The sequence below is a fragment of the Balaenoptera ricei genome, chromosome 2 (genome assembly GCF_028023285.1).
Source record: "Balaenoptera ricei isolate mBalRic1 chromosome 2, mBalRic1.hap2, whole genome shotgun sequence".
Taxonomy (NCBI): Eukaryota; Metazoa; Chordata; class Mammalia; order Artiodactyla; family Balaenopteridae; genus Balaenoptera; species Balaenoptera ricei.
Window position 1 is genome coordinate 178,156,749 of NC_082640.1, and position 23,139 is coordinate 178,179,887.

Below are 23,139 nucleotides of genomic sequence, written 5' to 3' on the forward strand. Positions count from 1 at the left end.
TCCTCTGTCCCCTGTCTTCAGGGATCACAGCTCTGGCTTGTAGGGTCCTAGAGAGGGTGGCATGTGGAGGAGATGACACCTCTGGAACTCCTCTTATGAACCCAGCACCTTCATACTTTATGTCACCTGAGCCATTCAACATGGACAGAGATGGGAACTGAGGCTCAGAGAGGCTCAGTCACTTGTTTGTCACCACACAGCACTCACATGTGGCCAAAATGGAATCCTTGTCCAGGTCTCTGGCACTCTGAGACCACGCTGCTTCTCCCCACTAGGAGGCCTTTACTGGTTTATGGTGGAATCAACCACCATGTGTCCACCTGCCAGGGGCTGAAAAGATCACTCTACCCTCCTTTGATCTTTACGTCAACACTTATCAGGGCCACATAGGCTCCAGCCTGCCCTCGCTGCTTGTGGTGACCTCTCTCACTGAACCCTCACAGCGACCAGGTATCACAATGAGAGTGCCCCCTTAATGTCACACACTTGTCATCAAGAGGCCGGGAGAGGTGCTGTGCCCTCTGACTCAGTCCAGGGCTCCGTCCTGGGGGTCAGACGGGGGACATAGTGGAAACGGAGCTCCTGCTTCCTAGTCCCCTCTGACGGGGGCTGCTCTCTGAGCAGGAGGGGGGATGGGTTCTCACTGGACAGCACCTCACACCCATCACCAGCTTCCCCCCTTGGAGGCAGGCAACCCAGGCTTCTCACCCTCGCTCCTCCACTTGCTTGCTGGGTGACCTTGGAAAAGCCCCTTTCCCTCTCTGTGCCCAGTTTCTCCACTGGGGAAATTGGTAACAATTACAAGACTTGCTTCAAAGGGTGAGAGGGAGCCCAAAGCCTCCTCACGTATGTTGGGAGCCCAGGAGGGTGCCTAGAACTGGGAGGTCACAAAGCAGCAGAGGCAGAGAGAAGAGACACCACGTGGGGACAGTGGGTGGTGGTTGGGACATCAACTGACACACCGAGACTTAAAGGAGCTTTGCTTTTCAGAGATGAGGGCAGAGGGCATATCCCCCCTCCTGGCTCTGGGGCTCCTGGTGGCTGGGCTCTGCTCCAGTGTCCACTGCCTCCCAGGGGGCAGGCTTCACCTGGAGGATGTGACCTCAGAGGACCAACACAAAGGGGCGCCTGTGGACGACCACACATTCGTCTCCAGCAACACCGACTTTGCTTTCAGCCTCTACAAGCAGTTGGCTTTGAAGACCCCCAATGAGAATGTCATCTTCTCCCCCATGAGCATCTCCATGGCCTTGGCCTTCCTGTCCTTGGGGGCCCGCGGACCCACCCTGATGGAAATCCTGGAAGGCCTCAAGCTCAACCTCACGGAGACTCCCGAGACAGAAATCCACCAGGGCTTCCGGCACCTCCTGCAGATGCTCGGCCGACCCAGCCACCAGCTGCAGCTGAGCGTGGGCAACGCCATGTTCGTCCAGGAGCAGCTGAAGCTTCTGCACAAGTTCAGGGAAGATGCCAGGGCGCTGTGTGCCTCCGAGGCCTTCTCCACCGACTTCCGGGGTTCCGACACTGCCAAGAAGCTCATCAATGACTATGTGAGGAATAAAACCCAGGGGAAAATTGTGGAGCTCTTCAAGGACCTTGACAAGCTCACAAATATAGACCTGGTGAATTATATATTCTTTAAAGGTGAGTGCCTGGATGGGGGTTCAGAAAGAAACCCCCTTTTTTTTCTGAGGCTTCAGGGCTATTTCTGTCCTGGCTCAGACAACTGTATCATTAGGCAATATATTAAAGAGGTGGCTGACCCCAGCTTAGGGAGCTTGGGCACTAAGGCCCTGCCCCAGCCATAGGCTTTGTCTGTCTTCGGATTTTCCAAATTCCAATCGTCATTAGGACATAAGGGCAGGGGAGCCACTAACCCTTTGTTTGAGGCAGAGGGAGGTTTTTTATTCTGACTTAAACTTGCCTGGCTGCCAGAAGGAAGGAGATTTCCATTCGTGTCACTCTTGAGTGACCAAGAACTGCAGCCTCCTTCCTGATGAGCTGGGTGTGGACCCACTCGGGACGGCCTGGGCTGTGCGCGCTCTGAGCCGTCTCTGACCTGGGCTTTTTTCCGTCCAGGGGACTTGGTCTCTGGAGGTTCCCAGTGAGGCTGGCGGCCGTCTTCACAGTGAGACAGCCTCTGAAGAGCCTGGGCATCCCAAGGTTCTTCATTTGTGCGCTTCTATCATCTGGAGGGTAGAATTGGCAAGGCCACCATCAGGACAAGCCTCTGCAGAAGGAAACATCCTAGACAGGACCTTCTCCCAGCTTCTAGTTGGTTCGACGCCCAGTCCCAGTGATAGAAACTCAACATTGCAAACTTCAGCCAGGAAATTCATAAGGGGCAGACTGAAGGCAGACTTTGCACGGGGAGCGGCTGTGCAAATAGGGACCCAAAGATGGATCACCAAGTCAGGAAGTGGTCAGGTGTGTAAGAGACACTGGCTGTGGGGACCAGTTAGCCCTGAGCTAGGAGCTCCTAGCAGAGCCCAGGGCAGCACTTCTGGGCCACTGATTTCACATGTAAATGAAGGCCTGAAACTGAATTTCTCTGAAAACTGAATCCAGGCCTGTCCTGCTATGTTTGTTCTTTCAGTCTCCTGTACTTTCCTCTTCTACAACCCTGCACTGTCCTAGGTCTTTCTCCTCCCAAATCTCCCCACCAGGGACACCCCAGCCAGCCCGGAGTCCCCTCAGCTCCTGTCTCTAACCCTGAGGACACAGGCAGGGGTGGAAACAAAGCAGGAAGCGGGGGTGGATACACACTCCATGAAGCCCCAGGGCCCTGATCTCCCCAAGAAGCCCCCGTCACTGAATGCTCCATCCTCTTGCGGGGAGACCCGAGCCCTCTCCTCTACTGACCCCGCCCTGCCCTCCTGCTCCCCACGTGGCTCCTGCTTCAGCCTGGCTCACAAGGCTGTGGGGACATGTGCCCTCCCTGCAAAGCCAGCGACTAACCACTGGTCACTAACACTGTTCCCTTTAAGGACCAGGAGCTCCATTTCTCCGCAGGCCTAACCTCACCCCATCTCTCCCTTGCCCTCTCCTGTTCCTGTTGGTTTCTCATGTAGCACAATTAACCTGGTTTTTTTCGTGACCCCCTTTCCAATCCAGACCTGTGGGGTCACCCCCATCCCCAAGGGCCTACCCACCTACCCAGGTATATTTGCAAACATAGCAGGGCCATCCCTAGAGGCACGTGGGGGGCTGCTGGTGTGGGGAGGGTCTTCCCCGCTGAGGGACCAGGGCAGAGGCGGGAGCAGCCGGCAGCCCTTGTACCAGAGACCCCTCATCTGCTCCCTCCACCTCTAGCCCGGTGGAAGAAGCCCTTTGATCCCAGCCGTACTTATAAGTCAGAGTTCCACGTGAGCGAGAACAGGACGGTGGAGGCGCCCATGATGACCACTGGGGGCCTGAAAACGCCTTACTTCCGGGACGAGTCGCGGGCCTGCACCGTGGTGGAGCTCAAGTGCACCCGCAACGACAGCGCGCCCCTCATCCTCCCTGACGAGGGCGAAATGCAGGACCTGGAGGCCGAGTTGCTCCCAGAGACGCTGAGGGGGTGGAGAGACTCACTGCAGCCCAGGTGACTGTCCCCAGGACCCGGAGCTGTGGGCCCACCTGCCTTCTCAGCCCTTCCCCCTCTTCCTGGACTCCGGACCCGCAGCCCCCGGGCCTCAGTAATGTCCAGGGGCGGGGGCAGAGGTGGGAGGGCCCACCCGGCCCACCCAGGGGTGACCTTGCCCTTGGCTGCCTGCGTGGCTCTGGGCCTGAACTATTCCGTCTCTAAGATGATGACATCAGAGGGAGCGGGGCTGAGGGTTCCTCTGACACTAACATGCGCTGCGTCATGGGGATCCTCACACAGCCCCCGACACTCGTGCTGTTCTCTCCGTGGCTCCACCTCTTGCAGGTGGAGGGGGGCAGATGGAACTGGGATCAGTTGGGGGCTCAGGTGAGACAGACGCTGAGCATCAGCTTTGCACTGGCTAAACACTAATTCACTCATTTATTCATTCAACCATTCAGCACTGGTTGAATAGATGAATTGAGGACATGCTATGTCCCAGGAACTAATTTAGTCCCTGAGAGTAGGTCAGCAAATAAAACACTAAATTCCCCACCTTCATGGCACTTTGTAATTGCAGGAGACAGACAAGAAATAAATACAGTAACTAAATTATTTGGTACTTTGAGAGTTGAGAAATGGAGAGGTGAGTGATAGTAAAGAAAAAAGATAAAGAAAATTGTACCCAGAGGTAGCTTGTGATTGTAAATAGAGTGGCCCTTAGGTGATGTTTGAGCTGCAGAACTGAGCCTTGCAGACGTTTTAGGGAAAAGCGTTCCTGGTCAAGGGAACAGCCAGTGCAAAGCCTCTAAGGCATGAGCAAGGCTGGTGTGACTGAGGATTAGTGAGGCCAGAGCAGCAGAGCAGAGGGAGTGAGAGGGAAAGTTGGGAGAGGTCAGGGCACCGGGGGTGGGGGGGATACTCAGGTCATGAGGGGCCTTGCAGACCCCTTACTTGGCCCCCCTATAAAGGAAGTGGAGAATTATCACAAGGCTTTGGGCCAATGAATGAATGATCTGAGTAATGTTTCAAAAGGATCACCCAGGTCGTCCAGTGGAGAACAGACAGCGGAGGACAAGCATGGAGGCAGGGAGGCCAGCCAGGGGTCCAGTGCACTCACCCAGGGGAGCCGCTGGGGGTGGACCAGGAAGAGCTGGGGAGGGTGGCAAGGGGTCGGGTTCTGGATAAACTGAGGGTAGACACACAGGTCAGGATGTGGAATTCAGGAGACTGGTATTAAGGAGGCCAGCGGAGGGAGAGGCAGTTCTGGGCCCAGTGTCTGCTGCAGGGGAGATAGGGAAGGTTGTGGGCAGCTATGCAGATCCTAGGGGTAATGGGTGTGGAAAGTACGTTATAAACCGCAAAGAATGAGAGACCTGCCTAGACGTGACACTGAGGCTGCAGTCCCTTCCCCAACCCCTGTCCAGGGGACCGGACGCCTTGGGGCTGCCTGACTCTCAGCCCCACCTCGCTGAAGATCCCCGGAGACCCCAGGACACGGGGACCCACCCTCCCCCTGCATGTACTCCCTTCCCAACCCTTTCCTTCTTCCAATACCAAGAGTTACCACAGGACAAGGGCTCAGTGAATAGTTGTAAATTGATAGAATATTCATCAAACATCTTTGATTTACAAGCACTGGGGGAACAAGCATCTACACATTCCTGGCCCATAGAGGGCGCTCACTAAGAATCCGTTGAATGAATGGATAAAGTGGGGGGGGGGGGGAGGGAGGGAGGGAGGGCGGAAGGAAAGATGGATTATGAGGAGGAATAGGTACCTCCTGCTCCCAAGGGACTCAGAATTTAATGGGAGCCACAGCCTCCTCGTATTTGGCATCTGTAAGAGCTGACACCGTGACGAGAGTCTTAAGGGAAATAGAGACAAAGAGAGAGGAGGCCTGGGGGTGGGAGACAGCATCTGTTGCTCCAAGAACCTGCGGCCACCTCTGCTCAGAAGCAGACACATCCCTGCCCTCAAGGGGCTCACTGGGAAGACAAGATAGAGATGTTGGATTGGTTGATTCAGGTCCCCAAGGCCCTTGAATGCAGCCCCCAACCCTCCACATCCCCCCCAAGCCCCTTCCCGGCCCCTCCCCTCCCCACTGCCCACACTCAGGCTGCCTCTGTGCTGTGGGGCAGCCCTTCTTTCTTCCCTCTTCCCTGCAAGTGCATCCACCTGCCTCCTGCACTCCTCATCACCCAGTCAGCTCGTCCCCTCCTCTGGGACTCAGGCTCCATGCCACCTCCTGCAGGAAGCCTTCCTGGTGCCCTTGGAGCAGCCGCCCCAGCACAGTCTCCCAGCAGCTGTGGAATCCCTGTTGGAAGAGGGTGTTTCCCGTGCCCTATGGGCTTACAGGGAGAAGCAGGGCCAGACGTGGGCACCGCCCCAGCCCCAGCCCTGGTGAGCTGCCTGGCACGTTAGATTCCTGCCTACGTGATGGATAATTAACGAATTAAGGAGAGTTACCCTGAGGGGTCTAGAAACTGAGGAAAGGAGTCCTTATTCCAGGGAGAAGGGGGTAACTGGAGCAGAAACCACAGAAGACCAAGCTGTGAGGTGGGAAAAGTCAGGCTCTGAGTTAAGCAGAAGTTCAAGTTTATTTTTCTCATTTCCTAGACGGATAGATGAACTCAACTTGCCAAGGTTTTCCATCTCCAGCGACTATGAGCTGAGAAACATACTTTCCCAGCTGGGTATTAAGAAAGTCTTCAACCACGAGTCTGACCTGTCAGGGATCATAGAGGCCAACAAGCTGGGGGTTTCCGAGGTGAGTCTTTAAACTTAGGACAATTCATCCTTCTTATAGGAGCTTGAATGGTGACAGACAGGTAGATGTTTGGCTAATTTTGAATTTGCAAATTCATTGAATTTCTTATAACTCACTCACCCTCCCTGGGACTCCCTAAGCCCAGGAGATCTGGGTTACAATCATGGTGGGCCGCTGTCCCCACTTTCCCTGAAATCTAATGTGACCCAGAAGTCTATCATTGGGAAAGATCTGAAATCAGCAGTGGACCCCATGCCAAGCTCTACTTTTCACTGCCTATAGAGTCAAATACTTAAAATCTCGTACCCCTCAGTTTTTTCATCTGTAAATGAGGGTGATAGTTCTTAGCCAGCATGCAGAGTCTAGCAGAGCAGGTAAGAGGTAATAGGCACTAACAGTGGCTACAGGGCCATCGTGATGGAAATACACTGAGCACAGGGCAAGAACACCAGGGCCCCTGGTACTGCGATCCTAGAAGCAGAGACGTCAGAGTGAATGGGGGAAGCTGGGCAGCCCTACAGTCTCCCCTGCGCCCCACCTGCCAAAGGACCTGGTAAAGGAGGCCCACGTGCCAAGGGGCCTGCGGGCTCCAGGGATGGGAAGCCACACCCTACGCCAAGTAGCCGAGGGCTCAGGGACATTTCCACTGGGGCAGGAGATGAGCACAAGCAGCGCACCCCCATCTGCTGCTTCCACGTGGAGGGACTGTGGACAGTCGCCTGTGAGAAAAGTGCCTTGCCTTGCCCCTCCCCCTACACTAGGGGGCACTTCGGGGGCAGCACAGTCTCTGGACTCAGACAGAGAGGGATCCAGATCAGGGGGCCCCTGCTCTTTGCCTCTCTGACTCTGGGCCCAGCACTCGCGGCCTCACTTCGCACATCTGTGCATCATGACTGCAAACCAGCCGAGAGTTTGTTGGGAGGACAAACAAATTGAACAGGTTGGCAGCACGGTGACAGACAGCATCAGGTGAATGAATGCCAGGACTGGGAGGGGCCCCTGCTGCCCGATGCCCACTTCTGGGGGCTCTGGTCCCAGGTCCAGGTTCACTCCTCCCTCCCCAGGGCCCACGATGTGCCCTCGTGCTGACCTTGCAGGGGCTCCAGAACCTGACCTCTTCTGGAACAGCCCCTGGACCCCTCACTCCTGCAGCTGAGCTGGGCTTCCCTGCTAGGAGTTCCCCTGCTGCCCCCCAGCACCCCAACTTGGGAGACTAGCTACTTCCAGGTTCCCAGCTGAGCTCCTCCACCACCTGATGAGTTCTACATACTCCCCTGACAGAGGATCCCCCTCAGCAGCCAGAAGGGGGTCCTGGGAGTGAAAGAGCAGCAAACACACAGCCCTTCATCCCCCTGATGTGATAGGGGCCTGTGTCATCTCTCGGGAGAAGAGCTCCAGGCAATAATGATGACGTCACCTACAGCAGAAGGGTTGAGATCTCTCTGTCAGGCAGCCTGCTAAGACCTCTACCGGGAATAACCCATCTAATCCTTGAGATGATCACATGAGATACTTGCTGTTACTCATCCCATTTTACCAATGAGGAAACAGCATCAGAGAGGTTCAGTCATTTCCCCCAAGACCACACAGCTAGAAATTATTGCAGGCGGGTTGTTATCGCAACCTGATGAGTGTCAGAGGAACACTCCAAACCACAAAGCCATTCTGCCCATAAAGATTTTCACAGCCATGGCCCTCATGGGACTTAGGATATAATGGGCAAGACGGATGATGAACAAAGGACTGGAGGCTAAGAGGAGAAGACCAAACTCAGTGGGAAGTCAGGGAAGGCTTCCTGGAGGAAGGGGTTTCAGTGCTGCCAGCAGAGGAAGTGTAGAAGGTTGTGAGTGAACAGAGGAGAATGTTCCCAGCGTAAGAAAAAGTGAGGGGAACATTTTCAAGAAAGGGAAAGAAATTGAGCAGAACTGGAACAGAAAGCTGACGGGCTGTAGAGAAGATGGGACCATGATGGAGCCACTGGACCACTGGGGACCTGGCAGCTCAGTAAGGATGCTGGAAAGTTTCCATAGAGCCCTGGGCAGCTTAAAAGGAATTTAAACAGAGGGTCTCTCTGAGCAGATTTGCATAGTAGAAAAATGACTCCAGCTGCTGTGTAGAGAAGCGATTCAGGGCCAGGACAGGGATGCAGGCTGGACATTAAGGGGGATGTTGCAGGAAATGGGGCCAAAGTGGGTCCAGCTGGAGCAGAAGAGTAGAGATGAGTGGAAGGCTGGGAGGAGAACCCATGTTTCTGTGAGTGGACGTGGGGAAGAAGGGAAAATAACCCGCATCTGGGTTTGGCTCCTGGGTGATGACAAAGCATCCCCTGAGGAAGGACCCCCAGCAGGAGGAGCAGGTTGGGGAAGGGAAGGCGACACCCTCACGTTCAGATCCCAGATGTGTGGTTCCCAGGAGGCAGCCAAGGGATCTGCTCAGGGGAGTTCAGGAGAGAATCAGGGCTGGAGGGAAGCATGAAGATTCGTCCCCCAGGATGGGCAGGTGAGCGCTGAGGGGAGGAGGTCCCCTAAGCTGAGTGCCGTGGGGTGAGAAGGGGAGGGCACCCGAAAGGGCGGGGCACCAAGGAGAGGGAGCAGAGTGGGGAAGAGGGAGGAGCACGGGAGGAAAGCTGTCACCCCAGGACCACAGGAGAGGTGCCCAGGGGACAGCGGAGGGGACTTAGGGGTAAGGGAAGGATGAATGGTCCATGGGATGCAGTGATCTAAAGCCACAGGGAACGGGGCAAGGGCAGGGTGAACAGAGTGAGGGGAGGCCTGCCCTGGGCTGGAGGGGAAGGGAGGGAGAGCGAGAGGGGGTGCAGAGTTTAGCCTTCAGGGTGGTGAGAGCCGGGCTGGAGTTGCCTTGTGTGCTTTAAAGTTGCTGGAGCCTTGGGTCCGTTTGTGTGACCTTAGGAAAGATTCAGGAGGTGGGATGACAAGCACCAGGGCTGCAGCATGGCACAAGTCCTAAGGGACAGTTAATAGAGGTGACTTGACCCACCCATAACCTGGGACCGCACAGGGAGCACCCAGCAGGCTGGCACCCTGCATCCCTGGAGAGAGCACAGTGCCTGGGATGGAGCAGATGGGAGGGGATCCTGACCAGGTGGAGGGGGAGAGTCAAGGTTAAGACATCCACTGTGAGGGGCAGGTGGAGGTGTGTGTTTCCTGGCAGGATGCTCTGGGGCCTCCTTACCTCCAATGCCTCTGATGATTTCCAGTGTAAGAGCCAAAGCCACTTGCTGAGTGGCATTTCCCTGGGGGAGTGGGTGAGGAAGAAGCATGAAATGGGACAGAGAGGGGACCGGGATATCCTGCAGGTCTGCTAGGCTCTGCAACAGGACTTGTGATATCTGATTCCAGGAATTCCTGGTGCTCCAGACTTCGTAGTTGTAGGCTCTCTGTCTCCCCCCTTCCAGCCTCCTTGTGGAGTTTGAGAAGGCTGACTGCTGGGCTGAGGGTGGGGGTGGGAACAGCTGAAGACATGGAGTCATGGGTCTGAGAGCAGCAGGACACAGCCGAGGGCAGAAGGAGCTGAGGGTGAGGGACTTGGGATCACCAGGATGAGTGTGAACGTCCTATTGGAGTGTTAATGTGACAGAGAAAGGCCACTCTGCTCTTGGCACAGGGGTGGTCCTCCTTGGCCCTCAGTTTCCTCATCTATAAAGCGGAATCAATGATAGACTCTGAGTGTGTGTGTGTGTACATGCATGAACATGTGTAAGAAGACAGGAAGTCACTGAAATATTTCCTCCTGAGTCCGATGGTTCCAGAGGCAGTACAAACATTCTGAAAGAGTCTTTTTGTGTGAATTAACTCCTCACCTGCTTAAACCCAGGTGCTCGTGGCTGTTTGCCCCTTGGCTGGGCCTGCCTGGCATCGCCCTGGAGGAGGCTCGGGGCTGCATCCCTCCTGCCCTGGGTCCAGGTGTGCAAGGAGCTTGTGCCTCAGCCCAGGGCTCATGCTCATCTGGGTCTGGATGTTACTGGAGAAAGGCTGAGCCCTCCTTTGAGGGGGCACCTGGGCTCCAGATCTTTGATCCTCGGGCTTAGTGTCCCTCTTCTCCTTCCCATGGGACCAAGAGGCCACCTATCTGCTGGTCGCCTACTGTTGACCTTGATGGGTCTCCCGATACTGACCACCTGCAACGACTCCCTGGTTCCTGTGTCATCCATTCCCTCCATCACTAACCAGAAAGGAATCCAGGGCTGAAAAGGCACCAACACAAGAAAAGACATGTCTTCGGTCTCTGTCATTCCGCCAACATCTAAAGCCCTCCAAGTGCAGGCACTGGGCTGGCGCTGGACATTCTGGGTAGAGAAGGTCGAGCTGGAATTTGCCTCCATAGAGCCCACAGCCTGATGGGAAGGAGACAGTGAATGTGGATGCGGCAGCCACTCTGATGGGCACACACAGATAGCTGGTGAGTTCAGGGATCGAGCCCAGGCTGGGGAAGTTGAGTTTGGCCTCCTGGAAGCACTGTCTTCAAATGCTATGTCCTGTACAGAGAAGACAGACACAAGGAGGAGACTTGCTGTCAGGAAAGAAGAGAGAGTGTGCTGTGTTCCTGGAGTAGAAGAAGATCCTATGGTCTGGATCACAGAGTCTGGGGGAACTTTGGGTATCTCCTGAGCTCAGGGGACCAACAGAGACAAGACCATGTCTTGTAAAGCATGTCAATAATTTTCTTTCTTTTCCAGCTTTATTGAGATGTAATGGACCTGTAATATTGTGAAAGTTTATTGTGTACAAAGCAATGACTTCAAACACTTATATCTTATGAATAAGGTCAGTTAATACTTCCATCTCCCTACATAATTACCATTTTTGTGTGTGGTAAGTATATTTAAGATCTACTCTCTTGGCAACTTTCAAGTATAAATACAATATTGTTAACTGTGGTTACCATGTTGTACACTAGATCCCAAAATTTACTCAGCTTCCAACTGGAAGTTTCTACCCTTTGACTAACATCTCCACATTTCACCACTCCTCAGCTTTTTGCAACCAACATTCTACTCTCTGCTTCTATGAGTTTGTTTCTTTTATTTCATATATAAGTGATATCCTACAGTATTTGTCTCTTTCTGTCTGACTTATTTTACCTGGCGTAATGCTGTCAAGTTCCACCCATGATGTAGCAAATGTCAAGATTTCCTTCTTTCTTATGACTGAATAATGCTCATGTATATCTATATCTGTCTATATCTCTATCTCTATCTATCTATCCATCCATGCATCCATCCATCCATCTATGTACCATTTCCTTTACCCATTCACACTTAAACAGATACTTAGGTTGTTTCCATAACTTGGTTATTGTGAATAATACTGAAATCAACATGGGAACGCAGATATCTTTTTGAGGTAGTGATGTCATTTCCTCTGGACGTATATCCAGAAGTAGAAGTTCTGGATCATTGTGGAAAATCTATTTTTAATTTTTTGAGGAATCTCTGCAATGTTTTCTATGGTGGCTCTTCTGGTTTATATCCCACTAACAGTATACAAGTGTTCCCATTTCTCCACAGCCTGGACAACACTTGTTATCTGTTTTCTTTTTCATAACAGCCATTCTAACAGGTGTGAAGTGACACTTCATTGTGGTTTTGATTTGTATTTTCCTGATGATTAGTGATGTTGAACCTCTCTTCATACACCTGTTGCCCTTTTGTATGTCTTCTGTAGAAAAATGTCTATTCAGGTCTGCCCTTTTTAAAATCAGATTATTTATTTTATTGTTATTAAGTTTTGTGGATTCATTATATATTTTGGATATTAACTCCTTATCAGATAGATGATAAGGAGTTAATATCCAAAATAAACAACCTAGCTTTACACCTAAGGAACTAGAAAAAGAACACACTAAGCCAAAGTTAGCAGAAAGAAGGAGAAAAGAAAGAGCAGAAAAAAATGAAACAGAGACCAGAAAAACAACAGAAAAGATCAATGAAACTAAGAGTTGTTTCTTTGAAAAGATGAACAAAATTGACAAAACTTTAGCTAGTCTAAGAAAAAAAAAGAGAGCAGACTTAAATAGATAAAATCAGAAATGAAAGACGGACATTACAACTGATACCACAGAAATACAAAGGATTATAAGAGACTAGTACAAACAAGTATATGCCAACATTTTGGATAACCTAGAAGAAACGGATACATTCCTAGAAACATAAAATCTACCAAGACTGAATGATGGAGAAGTAGAAAATCTGAATTGATCAATATAATTATGGAAGTTGAAGCAATGATCAAAAATCTCCCAACAAAGCAAAGCCCAGGACCAGATGGTTTCAGTAACAAATTCCACCAAACATTTAAGGAAGAATTAACTCCAATCCTTCTCAAACTCTTCCAAAAAGCTCACTCTTGCTGCCACTGGGAGTGTGCACAGGAAGCTGGCCGTGGGGTATGAGTGGGGCATGCGGGTACCTTGTAGACAAGCTGGGGGGATCCATGCGCAAGGCTTACCAGTGGCTTGTGGGCATTCTGATGGAGTCTGTGACACAGTTTGTAGGCTACACAACCCTGTGATATGTTCCAAGCCCTGGTTGCTGTTATCCCAACCCCTCACTGCTCCCAGGTGGTGCAGCTCAGGACTCAGTCCTCTGGATGACACAAGAGAGAAATGGGCTTCTTTGGCAGCATTCCACAGGGGTGGGGAAGGTAGGCAATCACTCACATGCTCTTACTTTCCCCAGTGGGAGAAATCACGGGCTGAGAAGGGCTCTCTGGGCATCGAGCTGTGCTGTCTTGGGAGAGCGGTAACGGATAAATCAAACTGTGCCTCTTACTCTCTCGAGTGCATCCAAACTTAGAATTTTTTTCTGTTCCAGGGTGAACTGGAACTTCTCCACCAGACTCACGGACTTTCAAAAGGCTCTCTTGTCTGTGGGTAATATTCTAAGTCAGTGTTCTCCAGGGGATCCCAGACCACAGTCAAGAGGGGCTGAAGCCAGTTGACAGGCCGCTTCAGGGTCCACACCTGGGACTGAGGTCTGGATGACTATTACCTGACACACAGGAGGGCAAGATTCCTCCCAGGTCCCTTGTGTATGGTGCTGGATCCCACAGACCGATGGACGCCAAATTATTGTTGTTGCAGGCTGGGGGTGCGATCAGGGGATGTTTATTTAGTCATCTTATCGGCATCACCCACAATGACGTTAGATTATTCAAAGAGGTGGGTAACGGTGAAATATTACAAACAGGTAATGTATTGATGAGATTACCCTTTGGAAAGATCACCCTGGCTGAGGAGGGGAAAATGGATGGGGGGTAGGATGTGGGTTGGATAAGAAGAGGAGAAACAGAAAGACCAGCTTTTCTAGACTGAGCCAAGGAATTGGGAAGATGGGTAGAGAAAAGGAGACAAATTGGAGAAATGTTAATATATATAATTGACAGGAATTAGTGGTTGGTGGTGAAAAGGACAGGAAGAAACTAAAGATGACCCCCAGGTGGCTGGGCTGGAGGCTTGGGAAACTGGAATTCCCACATTGTCCTGTGAGTTAAGGATTACAAAATGAATAACATTTTTTTGCAGGAAGATGATGAGCTGTGATTTGGACATGTGAAGTTTAAGAAGACTGTAGGTTGTATAAGAAGAGAAGTCCAATACATCATGGGCTCTGTGGATCTGAAGTTCAGTAGGGAATTTTTTTTTTAAACATCTTTATTGGAATATAATTGTTTTGCAATGGTGTGTTAGTTTCTGCTGTATAACAAAGTGAATCAGCTATACATATACATATATCCTCATATCTCCTCCCTCTTGCGTCTCCCTCCCACCCTCCCTATCCCACCCCTCTAGGTGGTCACAAAGCACCAAGCCGATATCCCTCTGCTATGCATCTGCTTCCCACTAGCTATCTATTTTATATTTGGTAGCGTACATATGTCCATGCCACTCTCTCACTTCGTCCCAGCTTGCCCTTCCCCCTCCCTGTGTCCTCAAGTCCATTCTCTATATCTGCATCTTTATTCCTGTCCTGCCTCTAGGTTCTTCAGAAGCATTTTTTTTTTTTTTTTAGATTCCATATATATGTGTTAGCATACGGTATTTGTTTTTCTCTTCCTGACTTACTTCACTCTGTATGACAGACTCTAGGTCCATCCACCTCACTACAAATAACTCAATTCTGTTTCCTTTTATGGCTGAGTAATATTCCATTGTATATATGTGCCACATCTTCTTTATCCATTCATCTGTCGATGCACACTTAGGTTGCTTCCATGTCCTAGCTATTGTAAACAGAGCTGCAATGAACATTGTGGTACATGACTCTGTTTGAATTATGGTTTTCTCAGGGTATATGCCCAGTAGTGGGATTTCTGGGTCATATGGTAGTTCTATTTTTAGTTTTTTAAGGAACCTCCATACTGTTCTCCATAGTGGCACTATAAATTTACATTCCCACCAACAGTGCAAGAGGGTTCCCTTTTATCCACATCCTCTCCAGCATTTAATGTTTGTAGATTCTTTGATGATGGCTATTCTGACCGGTGTGAGGTGATACCTCATTGTAGTTTTGATTTGCATTTCTCTAATGATTAGTGATGTTGAGCATCCTTTCATGTGTTTGCTGAAAATCTGTATATCTTCTTTGGAGAAATGTCTCTTTAGGTCTTCTGCCCATTTTTGGATTAGGTTGTTTGTTTTTTTAGTATTGGGCTGCATGAGCTGCTTGTATATTTTGGAGATTAATCCTTTGTCAGTTGCTTCATTTGCAAATACTTTCTCCCAATCTGGGGGTTGTCTTTTCATTTTGTTTATGGTTTCCTTTGCTGTGTAAAAGCTTTTAAGTTTCCTTAGGTCTCATTAGTTTATTTTTGTTTTTATTTCCATTTCTCTAGGAGGTGGGTCAAAAAGGATCTTGCTGTGATTTATGTCATAGAGTGTTCTGCCTATGTTTCCTCTAAGAGTTTGATAGTGTCTGGCCTTACATTTAGGCCTTTAATCCATTTTGAGTTTATTTTCATCTATGGTGTTAGGGAGTGTTCTAATTTCATTCTTTTACATGTGGCTGTCCTGTATTCCCATCCCCACTTACTGAAGAAGCTGTCTTTTCTCCATTGTATATTCTTGCCGCCTTTATCAAAGAAAAGGTGACCGTGTGTGCGTGGGTTTCTCTCTGGGCTTTCTATCCTGTTCCATTGATCTATATTTCTGTTTTTGTGCCAGTACCATACTGTCTTGATTACTGTAGCTTTGTAGTGTAGTCTGAAGTCAGGGAGCCTGATACCTCCAGCTACGTTTTTCTTTCTCAACATTGTTTGGTTATTCGGGGTCTTTTGTGTTTCCATACAAATTGTGAAATTTTGTGTTCTAGTTCTGTGAAAAATGCCATTGGTAGTTTGATAGGGATTGCATTGAATCTGTAGATTGCTTTGGGTAGTATAGTCATTTTCACAATGTTGGTTCTTCCAATCCAAGAACATGGTATATCTCTCTATCTGTTTGTATCATCTTTAATTTCTTTCATCAGTGTCTTATAGTTTTCTGCATACAGGTCTTTTGTCTCCTTAGGAAGGTTTATTCCTAGGTATTTTATTCTTTTTGTTGCAATGGTACATGGGAGTGTTTCCTTAATTTCTCTTTCAGATATTTCATCAGTAGTGTATATGAATGCAAGAGATTTTTGTGCATTAATTTTGTATCCTGCTACATTAACAGATTCACTGATTAGCTCTAGAAATTTTCTGGTAGCATCTTTAGGATTCTCTCTGTATAGTATCATGTCATCTGCAAACAGTGAGAGTTTTACTTCTTCTTTTCCAATTTGGATTCCTTTTATTTCTTCTTCTTCTCTGATTGCTGTGGTGAAAACTTCCAAAACTATGTTGAATTATAGTGGTGAGAGTAGGCAACCTTGTCTTTTTCCTGATCTTAGTGGAAATGGTTTCAATTTTTCACCATTGAGAATGATGTTGGCTGTGGGTTTGTCATATATGGCCTTCATTATGTTGAGGTAAGTTCCCTGTATGCCTACTTTCTGGAGGGTTTTTATCATAAATCGGGGTTGAATTTTGTCAAAAGGTTTTCTGCATCTATTGAGATGATCATATGGTTTTTCCCCTTCAATTTGATCATATGGTTTTTCTCCTTCAATTTGTTAATTTGATCATATTGTTTTTTTCCTTCATTGATTGACTTGCGTATATTGAAGAATCCTTGTATTCCTGGGGTAAACCCCACTTGATCATGGTGTTTGATCATTTTAATGTGCTGTTGGATTCTGTTTGCTAGTATTTTGTTGAGGATTTTTGCATCTATGCTCATCAGTGACATTGGCCTGTAGTTTTCTTTTTTTGTAACATCTTTCTCTGGTTTTGGAATCAGGGTGATGGTGGCCTTGTAGAATGAGTTTGGGAGTGTTCCTCCTTCTGCTGTATTTTGGAAGAGTTTGAGAAGGATAGGTGTTAGCTCTTCTCTAAATGTTTGATAGAATTTGCCTGAGAGTCCATCTGGTCCTGGACTTTTGTTTGTTGGAAGATTTTTAATCAAAGTTTCAATTTCAGTGCTTGTAATTGGTCTGTTTATATTTTCTATTTCTTCCTGGTTCAGTCTTGGAAGGTTATACCTTTCTAAGAATTTGTCCATTTCTTCCAGGTTGTCCATTTTATTGGCATATAGTTGCTTGTAGTAATCTCTCATGATCCTTTGTATTTCTGCAGTGTCAGTGGTTACTTCTCCTTTTTCATTTCTAATTCTATTGATTTGAGTCTTGTCCCTTTTTTTCTTGATGATTCTGGCTAATGGTTTATCCATTTCCTTTATCTTCTCAAAGAACCAGCTTTTAGTTTTATTGATCTTTGCTATCGCTTCCTTCATTTCTTTTTCATTTACTTCTGATCTGATCTTTATGTTTTCTTTCCTTCTGCTAACTTTGGGATTTTTTTGTTCTTCTTTCTCTAATTTCTTTAGGTGTAAGGCTAGGTTGTTTATTTGAGATGTTTCTTTTTTCTTGAGGTAGGATTGTATTACTATAAAATTCCCTCTTAGAACTGCTATTGCTGCATCCTATAGGTTTTGGGTCATTGTGTTTTCATTGTCATTTGTCTTTAGGTATTTTTTGATTTCCTCTTTGTTTTCTTCAGTGATCTCTTGGTTATTTAGGTGTGTATTGTTTAGCCTACATGTGTTTCTATTTTTACAGATTTTCCCCTGTAATTGATATCTAGTCTCATAGCATTGTGGTCGCAAAAGTTACTTGATACGATTTCAATTTTCTTAAATTTACCAAGGCTTGATTTGTGACCCAAAATATCATATATCCTAGAGAATATTACATGAGTACTTGAGAAGAAAGTGTATTCTGTCGTTTTTGGATGTAATGTCCTAAAAATATCAATTAAGTCCATCTTGTTTAATGTATCATTTAAAGCTGTATTTCCTTATTTATTTTCATTTTGGATGATCTGTCCATTGGTGAAAGTGGGGTGTTAAAGTCCCGTATTATGTTTGTGTTACTGTTGATTTCCCCTTTTATGGCTGTTAGCAGTTGCTTTATGTATTGAGATGCTCCTATGTTGGGTTCATAAATATTTACAATTGTTATATCTTCTTCTTGGATTGATCCCTTGATCATTATGTAGTGTCCGTCTTTGTCTGTTGTAATAGTCTTTATTTTAAAGTCTATTTTGTCTGATATGAGAATTGCTACTCCAGCTTTCTTTTGATTTCCATTTGCATGGAATATCTTTTACCATCCCCTCACTTTCCATCTGTATGTGTCCCTAGGTCTGAAGTGTGTCTCTTGTAGACAGCATATATACGGCTCTTGTTTTTGTATCCATTCGGCCAGTCTACGTCTTTTGGTTGGAGCATTTAATCCATTTACATTTAAGGTAGTTATTGATATGTATGTTCCTATTACCATTTTCTTAATTGTTTTGAGTTTGTTATTGTAAGCCTTTTCCTTCTCTTGTGTTTCCTGCCTAGAGAGGTTCCTTTAGCATTTGTTGTAAAGATGGTTTGGTGGTGCTGAATTCTCTTAACTTTTGCTTGTCTGTAAAGTTTTTAATTTCTCCATCGAATCTGAATGAGATCCTTGCTGGGCAGACTAATCTTGGTTGTAGGTTTTTCCCTTCCATCACTTTAAATATTTCCTGCCATTCCCTTCTGGCTTGCAGAGTTTCTGCTGAAAGATCAGCTGTTAACCTTATGGGAATTCCCTTGTATGTTATTTTTTGTTTTTCCCTTGTTGCTTTTAATATTTTTTCTTTGAATTTAATTTGTGATAGTTTGATTAATATGTGTCTTGGCATGTTTCCCCTTGGATTTATCTTGTATGGGGCTCTCTTTGCTTCCTGGACTTGATTGACTATTTCCTTTCCCATATTAAGGAAGTTTTCAACTATAATCTCTTCAAATATTTTCTCAGTCCCTTTTTTTTTTTTTTTTTCTCTTCTTCTTCTGGGACTCCTATAATTCAAATGTTGGTCTGTTTAATGTTGTCCTAGAGGTCTCTGAGCCTGTCCTCAATTCTTTTCATTCTTTTTTCTTTATTCTGCCCTGTGGTAGTTATTTTCACTATTTTATCTTCCTGGTCACTTATCCGTTCTTCTGCCTCAGGTATTCTGCTATTGATTCCTTCTAGAGAATTTTTAATTTCATTTATTGTGTTGCTCATCATTGTTTGTTTGCTGTTTTGTTCTTCTGGGTCCTTGTTAAACCTTTCTTGTATTTTCTCTATTTGACTTCCAAGAGTTTGGATCATCTTTACTACCATTGCTCTTAATTCTTTTTCAGGTAGACTGCCTATTTCCTCTTCATTTGTTTGTTCTGGTGGGTTTTTACCTTGCTTCTTCATCTGCTGTGTATTTCTCTGTCTTCTCATTTTGCTTATCTTACTGTGTTTGGAGTCTCCTTTTAGCAGGCTGCAGGTTCGTAGTTCCCGTTGTTTTTGGTATCTGCCCGCAGTTGGTAAGGCGGTTCAGTGGGTTGTGTAGGCTTCCTGGTGGAGGGGACTGGTGCCTGTGTTCTGGTGGATGAGGCTGGATCTTGCTTTTCTGGTGGGCAGGACCACATCCGGTGGTGTGTTTTGGAGCGTCTGTGACCTTATTATGATTTTAGGCAGCATCTCTGCTAATGGGTGGGGTTGTGTTCCTGTCTTGCTAGTTGTTTGGTGTAGGGTGTCCAGCACTGTAGCTTGCTGGTCGTTGAGTAGAGCTGGATCTTAGCATTGAGATGGAGATCTCTGGGAGAGCTTTCGTGTTTTGGTATTTCATGGGGCAGGGAGGTCTCTGGTGGACCAATGTCCTGAACTCGGGTCTCCCACCTCAGAGGCTCAGGCCTGACACCCAGCCAGAGCACCAAGACCCCATCAGCCACATGGCTCAGAAGAAAAGCGAGACAAAAAATAAATAAATAAAATAAAATAAAATAATTAAAATAAAAAATAAAAATTATTATTATAAATTAAAAAAATTAAAATGTAGTAAAAAAATTTTAAAAAAGAAAGAAGAGAGCAACCAAACCAAAAAACAAATCCTCCAATGATAACAAGTGCTAAAAACTATACAAAAAATAATAATAATAATAAGGACAGACAGAACCCTAGGACAAATGGTAAAAGCAAAGCTATACAGACAGAATCACACAAAGAAGCATACACATACACACTCACAAAAAGAGAAAAAGGATAAAAATATATATATATTGAAAAAAAATTTACAAAGGAAGAGAGCAACCAAATCAATAAACAAATCTGCCAATGATAATAAGCTCTAAATACTAAACTAAGATAAACATAAAACCAGAAACAGATTAGATGCAGAAAGCAAGCCCCAAGTCTACAGCTGCTCCCAATGTCCACCATCTCAATTTGGGATGATTCGTTGTCTATTCAGGTATTCCACAGATGCAGGTACATCAAGTTGATTGCGGAGATTTGATCCACTGCTCCTGAGGCTGCTGGGAAAGATTTCCCTTTCTCTTCTTTGTTCACACAGCTCCTGGGGTTCAGCTTTGGATGTGGCCCCACCTCTGCGTGTAGGTTGCCTGAGGGCATCTGTTCTTCACTCACACAGGACGGGGTTAAAGGAGCAGCCGATTCGGGCCTCTGCCTCACTCAGGCCGGCGGGAGGGAGGGGTACGGATGTGGGGCGAGCCTGCGGCCGCAGAGGCCAGCATGACGTTGCACCAGCCTGAGGCGCGCCGTGCGTTCTCCCGGGGAAGTTGTCCCTGGATCACGGGACACTGGCAGTGGCGGGCTGCACAGGCTCTGGGGAGGGAAGGTGTGGAGAGTGACCTGTGCTCGCACACAGGCTTCTTGGTGGCGGCAGCAGCAGCCTTAGCATCTCATGCCAGTCTCTGGGGTCCACACTGAGAGCCGCGGCTTGCGCCCATCTCTGGATCTCGTTTAGGCGGTGCTCTGAATACCTTCTCCTCACGCACACCAAAACAATGGTCTCTTGCCTCTTAGGGAGGTCCAGACATTTTCCCGGACCCCCTCCCAGCTAGCTGTGGCGCACTAGCCCCCTTCAGTCTGTGTTCACGCCGCCAACCCCAGTCCTCTCCGTGCGATCCGACCGAAGCCCGAGGCTCAGCTCCCAGCCCCCGTCCGCCCCGGTGGATGAGCAGGCAAGCCTCTTGGGCTGGTGAGTGCTGGTCGGCACCGATCCTCTGTGCAGGAATCTCTCTGCTTTGCCCTCTGCACCCCTGTGGCTGCACTCTCCTCCGTGGCTCTAAAGCTTCCCCCCTGCCACTCCCCGTCTCTGCCAGTGAAGGGGCTTCTAGTGTGTGGAAACTTTTCCTCCTTCACAGCTCCTTCCCAGAGGTGCAGGTCCTGTCCTTATTCTTTTGTCTCTGTTTTTTCTTTTTTCTTTTACCCTACACAGGTACGTGGGGAGTTTCTTGCCTTTTGGGAAGTCTGAGGTCTTCTGCCAGCGTTCAGTAGGTGTTCTGTAGGAGTTGTTCCACGTGTGGATGTATTTTTGATGTATTTGTGGAGAGGAAGGTGATCTCCACGTCTTACTCTTCCATCATCTTGAAGGTCCCCCGCTCAGTAGGAAAATTTGGGCTGGAGAGATGGACTTCATTGTGCGTCGGTGGTTGAGTGAGACCATGAGGTGAGACAGGTATCTTAGACATCATGGATGGTGCTGAGAGCCTGGAGCCAAACTTAGCCAAAAGCCAACATGTAAGGGAATTAGAGGACCACAAGAAGCCCTCTGAAGAGACAGCAAAGGAGTAGGAAGAGACACAGGAGGAAAAGTGTGGTCTCTTGAAGGCCAAAGGAAGATGTGGTCACAGCATGGGACAAGGCTAGGCAGGCAAGGAGGAGAAGGATGAAGAGTGTCCCTCGGGGATGGTCCACCAGTGATCCATTGGTGACCTTGGCAAGAACAATCACAGTGGAGGGTGAGAGCAGGAGCTGGTGGTAGGGGTGGGCAGATGCGGAGTCAATTAGGGGAGTCCACCATGTCAACATTGCTCCATAGCAATTTGGCATCAGAGGCAGGAAACTGGAGAAAGGAGACCTTGAGAATCATTTAGGACAAAGTGAGGATTTTCGTTCCAGTTTTTTAAAAATGAGAGACTTGAGCACGTTCAAATAATAAAAGTCACAAAGAAAAAGAAGTTGAAGATAGCAGATAGAAGAAATTAGTCAGAGATGGTGAGATGGGGATGGAAGGGATGCTGAGCACAGAGGGGGAGCCCTTTGACCAGAAGCGTGGCACATCTTCCACCCTAGAGAGAGGACAAGAGGCTGAGAGTGTGGCTCTAAGCATGTGGTCAAAAGGTGAGGGAGCTTGTCTCAAATGACTCCTATTTTCCCTGTGCTGCAGAGAGACGTTATCTACTGAATCCATCTTGGGGAAGCAAAAGGATCAGAAGTCTAGGACAGGGGAGACAAGAAGACACTGGGAAACCTCAAGGTTCTAGCAGGCATGAGTGGGGTCCCTAGGGGACTGGAGGACAGGTCACTGACCTGTGTAGGGGTGTGGTTTCCAGGTATCTCCACAGTCCAGACATAGACAAAAAGAGGGCAGACTGCTGGACGATATGGTAGTCAAAGCTCCCCCCTAGGTACAGGGATGGAGGAAACATGAGTGGCCAGCACAAAGGAAAAATGATTCTATTGAAAATAATGACCAGAGAGTCATTCAAATGATGCAATTTTTATATTTCCGGCTGGGGAAATCAGGAGTGATGACAGGAGAGGCTGATGGGGAAAGATAGAGGTATCTGGAAACAAGATGGTACCTCGAGTTTGAATAGGCAAGCATACCTTGAGTTTGAACACACAGGGTGATTTGTATATTGCTGTATTTTCTCCTGCCATGCAATTATCCATGGTGACTTTGGAGTCAGCAGGCTTCAGTTCAAATCTTGGTTTGACACTTAATGGTAACACAGCCTTGGCCAAATTACCTGACATTGTTAACTACCTAGGCACTTAAACGACCAGAGAGCATCTTCTCTAAAAGACCCAGTTACAACTACTATAATACTACTATTGCCATATGTCAAAGGCTGGGTTCCACAGCCCCACCCCACTGCCCACCCTCCCGGCCACACCAGACACCTGCTCTGATATCTAAGTGTATGAAGTTCTACTGGCCCCAAGGTGCTGCATGAGGGCTGTGGTTGAGATGGCTGAGGAGCACACTGAAACAGCTGCCACCATGGGTATCAAGATTCACTTCTCTGCAAGGAGGACTTAATCGACCATTGTGCATTTCAACAGTCCCTTCCTGATGGTCATCAATTGCCCAGACACCCAGAGCATCCTCTTTCTGGGCAAAGTTGTCAGTCCTAATAAGCAATGAAAGTAAAATCACAATTTGCAAAGAAA

The 23,139-nt window shown here is 47.8% G+C and overlaps 1 protein-coding gene across 2 annotated transcripts; it reads left to right on the forward strand.

The window, feature by feature from the left end:
• The first annotated feature begins 992 nt into the window (after positions 1-992).
• LOC132360753 (serpin A3-8-like) lies at positions 993-23,008 on the forward strand. 2 transcript variants are annotated; one of them, XM_059915839.1, is made up of 5 exons: positions 993-1,644; positions 3,313-3,586; positions 6,188-6,342; positions 11,839-11,845; positions 22,924-23,008. In XM_059915839.1, the coding sequence occupies exons 1-5, from the start codon at positions 993-995 to the stop codon at positions 23,006-23,008; spliced, it is 1,173 nt and encodes a 390-aa protein (XP_059771822.1). The 2 variants fall into 2 exon arrangements, with proteins under 2 accessions (XP_059771822.1, XP_059771823.1); XM_059915840.1 differs by lacking the exons at positions 11,839-11,845; positions 22,924-23,008 and having other exon boundaries at positions 6,188-6,350.
• The last annotated feature ends 131 nt before the right edge of the window (positions 23,009-23,139 follow it).

Excerpts from the sequence above, each read along its gene's own strand:
- LOC132360753 (XM_059915839.1), top strand. The coding sequence starts at position 993 with ATGAGGGCAGAGGGCATATCCCCCCTCCTGGCTCTGGGGCTCCTGGTG. Across the intron at positions 1,645-3,312 it reads GAATTATATATTCTTTAAAG|CCCGGTGGAAGAAGCCCTTT; the intron begins GTGAGTGCCTGG and ends CTCCACCTCTAG. Across the intron at positions 3,587-6,187 it reads AGAGACTCACTGCAGCCCAG|ACGGATAGATGAACTCAACT; the intron begins GTGACTGTCCCC and ends CTCATTTCCTAG.